At 44.9% G+C, this 8,117-nt stretch overlaps 1 protein-coding gene across 2 annotated transcripts in view; it reads left to right on the top strand.

Annotated features, from left to right (window-relative positions):
* The first annotated feature begins 7,488 nt into the window (after positions 1–7,488).
* Positions 7,489–8,117, top strand: part of LOC122555368 (interleukin-10 receptor subunit beta-like) — a 67,351-nt gene continuing 66,722 nt past the window's right edge. The window contains exon 1 of one of the 2 annotated variants that reach the window (XM_043701303.1): positions 7,489–7,639. In XM_043701303.1, coding sequence (XP_043557238.1) covers positions 7,588–7,639 — 52 coding nt within the window. In that variant the 5' untranslated portion in view covers positions 7,489–7,587. The remainder of the gene's footprint in view (positions 7,640–8,117) is intronic. The other variant, XM_043701302.1, reaches the window with a different exon arrangement.

Genomic DNA, 8,117 nt, shown 5'->3' with positions numbered 1-8,117 from the left:
CAAAGAGTAACCCACCCAGACCCATTCCCGCTAACTAATGCACCTAACTCTACAAGCAATTTAGCATGACCAATTCACCTAACCTGCACATCTTTGGATTGTGGGAGGAAACCAGAACATCCAGAGGAAACCCACGCAGACACGGGGAGAATGTGTAAACTCTACACAGTCACCTGAGGCTGTAATTGAACCCAGGTCCCTGGCGCTGTGAGGCAGCAGTGCTAACCACTGAGCCACCGTGTCGCCCCAAAACAACCTTGAAATGTAATATCATCCAGAGCACATTCATTGATCAGTACCCTACCTGAAAACCAGCACTGGCTCAGATTACATGGTCACAATGTGTAACATCTATAAAATAAACCTCAACAACTAGCCAAGGCTCCGACAACATGATGAAATGTGGAATCCTGGAAGGTCAAAGGTAGCAGCAGATGAAAAGCGAGAACACCAACATCTCCAAATTCCTCTCCTAGTCACACATCTCTGCAGCTTGGGATATGTACCAATATGGAGAAAGTAAGCACTGCAGATGCTGGCGATCAGAGTCGAAAAGTGTGGAGCTGCAAAGGCACAGCCAGTCAGGCAGCAGCTGAGGAGCAGGAGAATCTGGCTTATGTCCGAAACATTGGTTCTCCTGCTCCTCGGATGCTGCCTAACCTGTTGTGATTTTCCAGCGCCACACTTTTCAAAAATGTACCAATATGCTTTCATTGTTACTATTTAAACAATACTGGGTGTAACTTCATCAGACTGACTGAAGTGGTTTAAAAAGGTGGTCCATTACTATCTCCTCAAGGGCAATTTGTTACGGACAATGCATCCTGCCTTGACGGCAAGGTGACAGAATCAACTGATATCTGGACACAGGCAAGGCCTTTTTTTAATGTATAAAATGGTTTTCCCAATTTTTTTGTATTTTGTGTTAGAAGTGCATTAATAGAGTCGACATGTCCTTGCAGCAACTTCTTAAATTATTTTTTTTAATGTCATAAGGATTCCCTGGCATCCTTTTTTGAGAGAGAGGGTGTATAAATGTTTCAATACAATTGTAGCTTTCAGCCTCCACCCAAGAATTCCTGAACATCATCAAAGACACCAAGATAGAAGAGGATGAAACAATGGTCTCCTTTGATGTAAAAGCGTTATTCACATCAGCATGGCCTGGTCTCACTACGAGATGAACCAAGGACACAAACACCAGGTAGCACCAACTTCATCAGCAAGGACAACATCCTCAAGTTAGTAGACCTATGCCTCACTACCCACTTCACCTTCAATGACAAGCCCTACAAACAAGTCAACAAAACACCCATGGCATCACCAATATCAGGCTTCTTTGTAGAAGCAGTGATGCAAAGACTTGAATGAACAGCCCTCCCCACGATCCAACCTAAACTTTGGGTCTGCTATGTGGATGATAACTTTGTATTCGCAAAATGAAACAAATTAGAGGAACCCTACAACATCGTTCCTGGCATAAATTCCACAAAAGAGGAGGAGAACAACTGCAGACTCCCCTTCCTTGATGTCACCATGGAACATACAGTTAATGGTGAACTGCAGACCAGAATCTACAGGAAAGCAACACACACACAGACTAGTTACTTAACTACAGAAGCAGTCATCCCAACACCCACAAATGGAGCTGCATCAGGACATTATTTAAACAGGCCACAAACACTGCAGCACCCAGGAACTATAAGTGGCAGAAGAAAAAACCCATTACAGCGTATTCAAGGACAATGGGTACCGATAAACATAGTCTGCTGATTCTTAAACAACAAAATCAAACAAGTAGACACAACACACCCAGAAACTCTAGCCACACTACCATACATCAAAGGCATCTTGGAACTGACTACCAGACTACCCCGACCCTTGGCATCATGGTAGCCCACAAACCTACCAACATACTTAAAAGCTACTGATGAACCGAAAGAACCCTGTACCAACAAGCAGCAAAATAAATGTCATTTATAAAATATCATGCCAGGACAGTAACAAACACTATGTCGGACAGACAGGCAGACACTAGCCACCAGGATACACAAACACCAACTAGCCACCAAAAAACATGTGGGTTTAGATCAGAGTGGTGCTGGAAAAGCACAGCCGGTCAGGCAGCATTCGAGGAGCAGGAAAATCGATGTTTCGGGCAAAAGCCCTTCATCAGGAATAGCCCTATTCCTGATGAAGGGCTTTTGCCCGAAACGTCGATTTTCCTGCTCCTCGGACGCTGCCTGACCTGCTGTGCTTTTCCAGCACCACTCTGATCTAAATCCTGGTTTCCAGCATCTGCAGTCCTCACTTTTGCCTCCCAAAAGACATGACCCACTCTCACTAGTATCCTTACATACAGATGAAGAAGGATACCACTTCGACTGGGACAACACATCCATCCTAGGACAGGCTAAACACAGACATGTACAGGAACTCCTAGAGGCCTGGCATTCAAACCGGAACTCCATCAATAAGCACATCGATTTGGACTCCATTTAACAACCTCTGGAAAAAAAGAACCGGAAATGTTATCACCCATCTTAAAAGACAAGACACATAAATAGAAAGCGGGACAGAACACCAGCACTTCACCAAAGGCTCATTGGTGATGTTACCTAGCATGGTGACGAAATGTCTGAAAACAAATCTGCCAGCTCAGCAGCAAACTTACAACCTGACCTCAACTTGAGCTACAAATCTTCTCAAAAGTTGCTTCAGTATTGTACTTGGAATCTCAGTTCTGAACTCAGATGTATGATGAATGAACCTTTCAAGAACTGTCACGGGAGAAATCTGTTTTCCAACCTTTGGTTCTAACTTACTATCACCACTATCTTCTAGTACCCATTTATTGCCACAACTAACTCTGAGAAAGTCTATAGCCTTAAAACTTGGCTTTAAACATTTAGACTAAAATGTAATGCTGAATTATAGAACACATTTACTGCACTAGAAAATAGACAGGCAGGAAGGCTTAGAAAAAGGGGGGAATTCAAGGAATGCAGAAGATAGGGACATCTGGGCTCACCAAGTGATAACAGGATGATGTAAGGCAATTAAGAACTTTTGCCTTAGCATCGGTGAATCTATGTGAACAGGACACCAAGTGATAACATTCACAGCCATTCCCTTGTGAAATTAATGACAATGTTTGATTTTGACCCTGAAATGAAACTCGGTACTATTAAAAGCTTTGTAATTATAATGGATTCTTATTACCCCTTGCAAGCAGGGCAGACATAGAGAGAGAAAAAAAGCTTTGTTGTTACAAAACCCTGACTTGAGAGTTCAAAAGGACACTAGAGAGAGAGACCGTTTTAGTGCTGAGGTTGTTGGAGCCAGTAGAAAATTAACTCTTAGTGCTTACCTGCTAATGGATTGAATTTAATTGCATTTTGGGACTTTATGATGATATTGAGTAGCCATTACCGGTAAAAGGTAATATTGATGAAGCCTTAACTTACTTGCTGTTCTAGCAGACCACTCTATAGATCTTACAGACTGCCCCACTGTCAATTCTAACTAATCAGATCTTATGTCTTATTTGAATTTGAATCACAAACCTAAAAAGAAAGCATGTTAATTCAAAGACGAATGAAACAGTTTAAATGCAACCTTATGGTAACATCTCAGCCTCAGGTACAAAATGATTCAGTGCTTAAAAAGCAGGAGCCTGCTCCTAGCTTAGAAATTATTCTAAGCCTAACATTGAAGAGATTCTGGCACAATGTGTCAGGAAGCCATTTTATGGTCAAAAGTTTTCCCTCCTTGCTAAGAAGCCATTTTGTAAAATAATTGTATCAGACGCGAGCTGTGCAAGGTTACTTTATGAACTCGAGGAGAAAGTGAGGTCTGCAGATGTTGGAGATCAGAGCTGAAAATGTGTTGCTGTTCCCTGGATGCTGCCTGACCTGCTGCGCTGTTCCAGCAACACATTTTCAGCTACTTTATGAACTCTCCAATTAACTCAGACTGGTACCTCTTTATGGTAGGAGTTTATCTCACTAGCAGGCACCTAATTCGGCTGGGTATGTTTTTCCCACCTGATGAATGGCTTAGGGCCTGTAGGAGTGATTAGCCAAGCGTACACAGACCTGGCAATTAGCTTTTCTTGCTTCAAATTATTGTCTTTCACTGTTATCTGTCTAATTAAGAACATGCAATGTTTTTTAAAAACTTTTGTACAAAGGAAGCCACTTTGTATCAGTACAGCAGAGTAGCCTCTTGGGGCACTTGAAGAGCTGGTACCCTATTCTTCTAGGTTATTAGAACCTAGTTAGTTTAGCTTATAGGTATCAGTGTTATGTTGTAACAGTGATGCTATTGGTAAATAAAAGGGATGACTAAAATTAAACTAATCTGTCTGTAAGAGGTGTTTTTTATTCCAGACTTCCAAAGAGTACGATCTCCGGGACGAAACAAGAGAGAGGCTTAAAGGTCTGAGTCCATAAGGAATTCCCTGGGCCATCTCAAATCTGTACTTTAACAACCCCATGGTTTTCTCTATGTTACTGTATATATGTATCACAGAGAATATGGTTCATATTGAATCATATATCTGAAAGTTTACTAACAACTAACTACATATATTCAAGTGACATTTCAGACTTACGTATGCACTTTGGTTTATATCTTATTTAGATTAGATTAGATTACTTTACAGTGTGGAAACAGGCCCTTCGGCCCAACAAGTCCACACCGACCCGCCGAAGCGTAACCCACCCATACCCCTACATTTACCCCTTACCCAACACTACGGGCAATTTAGCATGGCCAATTCACCTGACCTGCACATCTTTGGACTGTGGGAGGAAACCGGAGCACCCGGAGGAAACCCACGCAGACATGGGGAGAACATGCAAACTCCACACAGTCAGTCGCCTGAGGCGGGAATTGAACCCGGATCTCTGGCGCTGCGAGGCAGCAGTGCTAACCACTGTGCCACCGTGCCGCCCATATTTGGGTTACTATATTACATACTGAGTTGACTGTGCAACTAACAGACTGATTAGCAGATTGACCATCTGCATAATGACTGACGACTGATTGATCAGAGAGCAAAACAGATACCTCCTATACCAATCACATGTTTTGATGTTATCTAACTCTCTCAAAGATATGTCTTTCTGAAATCTGTGCAATAATACAACAGAAAGTGTTGGGGATCTCAAACTTTACCTAGTTCAAACAGAAAAATAAGTAACTGGCCTCAAGCCAGACCATAACATAAACTTGTTGGTCTTGTCTGGGATCATGACATGGGTGGGGAGGTGAGTGGGTGAGGGGCTTGGTGGCAGGTGAGTGAGGGATCAGGTGTGAATAGAGATGTAGCTACTTTAGGTAGGTTGGATTGTCGGAGATTTAGGCAGGTCTAGTAGGGAAATGGAAAAGGTGTCACTTCTATGTTAGATATGGTTTCAATACACTTAATATTTCTCAGCTTTGTGGTTTTCAATATTGTCACATAACATATATCACAAACAGGAGCAAATTACTGCAGACGCTGGAATCTGTACTGAAAACAACAAATGCTGGAGAACAGAGTGGGTCAAACCTGACGAAGGGTTTCGGCCCGAAACATTGACTTTCCCACTCCTCGGATGCTGCCTGACCTGTTGTGCTTCTCCAGCATCACATCTATTTACCCATATATCACAAAAAGTTGGGTTCTTGTTGAGGCAGATGTTATAAAGTTTATTTACAACACTATTTACACAGCTGCAATATTGTACACTTATTCACAAAGCCAGTTTTGTGCTTACTGATGTTATTATACATTGCATACATACTAGATTAGGTTAGGATATCTGGTTGGCATGGACAAGTTGGATCGAAGGATCTGTTTCTGTGTTGTATATCTCTATGACTGACTAAAGACTGAGTAAAGACATTAAAGTGAGTCCACTATAGTGAGTCTGTCAGAAGGTGAGGTGGGCACTTTTATAATACATCACACGTTGATGTTGTATAACTGACTTAAAGGTACAAGTCTGTATGGAATCTGTCATAATACAACAGGGCTCTTGTGCAGTTATAAAGTGCTCTCCTCTGAACAAGGAAGCCAGTTTTCAGCCCCATCGGCTCTAGAGGTACGTCATCTCTGAGCAGTGCTCAGAAAATATCAGCAGCCTTCCAGAGATGTAAGTCGAAACCCACCAAAGTCTCCAGTTCGAACTCAAAGTGGGAAACGTTAGAGATGCTGATAAATTCCGGGTTCCATGTTGTCAATACTTTTGGAATCAAATCTTTCAGAATGTGCATGGTCTCCAGAGATTGAAAATCCTGGGTCTCTCTCGCTGCCTATTCTATCAAAACCCTTTCAGAATTGTAAAGACTCTGATTAGGTCCCACCATTTTTTAGATTAGAGTGGTGCTAGAAAAGCACAGCAGTTCAGGCAGCATTCGAGGAGCAGGAAAATCGACGTTTCGGGCAAAAGTCCTTCATCGGGAATGGAGGCAGGGAGGCTCCAGGGTGGAGAGATAAATGGGGGGTGGGGCTGGGAAGAAGGTAGCAACAAGTACAATAGGTGAATGAGGGTGGGGATGGAGGTGATAGATCAGAGAGGAGAGTGGGTGTAGGTAGCAAAGAGTACAATAGGTGAATGGGGTTGGGGATGGAGGTGATAGGTCAGAGAGGAGGGTGGGGGAAGGTGGCAAAGAGTACAATAGATGAATGGCTCTGGTTTCCAGCATCTGCAGTCCTCACTTTTGCCGAGTTGATTTTAACCTTACTGCGAATCCTCTAGCAAGGATGCCTACCTTGAAGAAGTTCTCCTCCTCTCTCCACAAGTTTCTCAGTGAGTCTTTCTCTCACTGCAACCCCCAGGTCATCTCCTCTGCCCTGAAGCTTGTTTCGGGCACAGGCACAGGCCCTTCTTCATTCCTGAAGAAGGGCCTGTGCCCGAAACGTCGAATCTCCTGTTCCCTGGATGCTGCCTGACCTGCTGTGCTGTTCCAGCAATAAAGTTTCAACTTTGATCTCCAGCATCTGCAGACCTCACTTTCTCCTCCGCTTTTCCAGCACCACTCTAAGCTAAAGTCTGGTTTCCAGCATCTGCAGTCCTCACTTTTGCCTTAGATCCCACCATGGCCACCTCGAGATTAGTGGGCACCGTGATTTTCATTCTCCCCTGACAGCTAGAACCATTCTTGGTTTCACATAATTCCAGCGCTTTCTCCAGCGTCTCCCGCAAAGGTTTCCACAATATTCAGTAAATCTGAATGGATTTGCAGTTAAGAGGTTGACGAGTGGCGCATTGCCCTTTGGCTGACTTGCTGGGGGCGGGCGGGGGGGTTTAAGAAGCTGGTAACCTTTCTGGACTGGAAGTACAGGGGAATCTTTGATCAAGAAGCTGCCTTTGTTATTTTTGGGTTTGAGAGCGTTGTGTTTTTGGCTCGGCTCCCAGTTGCGCTTCGCGTCACTCACTCTCGGGACAAGCGGCGAGGGTGGAAGGAGGAAGGAGGACAGGGCTGGGTGGTGTGTCTGCGTGGGCAAGGGGAGGGGAGGGGGAGTGAATGAAGCACTCAGACGCCAGAAGAGGAAGCTGATGAACACAAGTCTATCTGAGGGAGAGCTGCTCAAACATGATCTCTCTGATATCCAGGACCTCCGTGTTTGGCTTGTTGTGGGCTCTGGGTAAGGAGTGTTTGTCTGATTGCAGCCTTCCCTGCTTTAATCTGGTTCAGTGTCTGGGTTCGGGGAGGGGGGCTCTGCCCGGTGGATGGGGGGCGGGGGGTGCAGTGAGAGAGAAGCTGGTGTGTTCCAACCCAGAGCCGGCCTGAGGGACATACGCTGGGGCTGGGGCTGGGGGAGCCGGCCTCCTGCCCTCAGTGTAACCTGGGGCCGGGGGTACAGGGACAGAGAGGAGGGCGGGCAGACTCTGGGGGGCTGTGGGTGCTTTTTCATTCACGCAGTTAAACCCCCCTCCCCCAGCCCCCTCCCCCGGGCGGTGCGGAAACCTCCTGTCGGTGGGGACACTGAGCGCTGGGCCCAGCCTCTCACTTCCTTCTCCAGATTTTGTTTCTCTTTCTCATCGGCAGCCAGAGGGATGCGAGTTCATAGACACAATAACCAACCCCCCTCATTCACACCCCCGCACCCGCATCCCCTCCCA

Source organism: Chiloscyllium plagiosum, chromosome 12, assembly GCF_004010195.1.
Source record: "Chiloscyllium plagiosum isolate BGI_BamShark_2017 chromosome 12, ASM401019v2, whole genome shotgun sequence".
Taxonomy (NCBI): Eukaryota; Metazoa; Chordata; class Chondrichthyes; order Orectolobiformes; family Hemiscylliidae; genus Chiloscyllium; species Chiloscyllium plagiosum.
The sequence above is the reverse complement of the archived record's forward strand: the minus strand, read 5'-3'. Positions and strand labels throughout refer to the sequence as shown.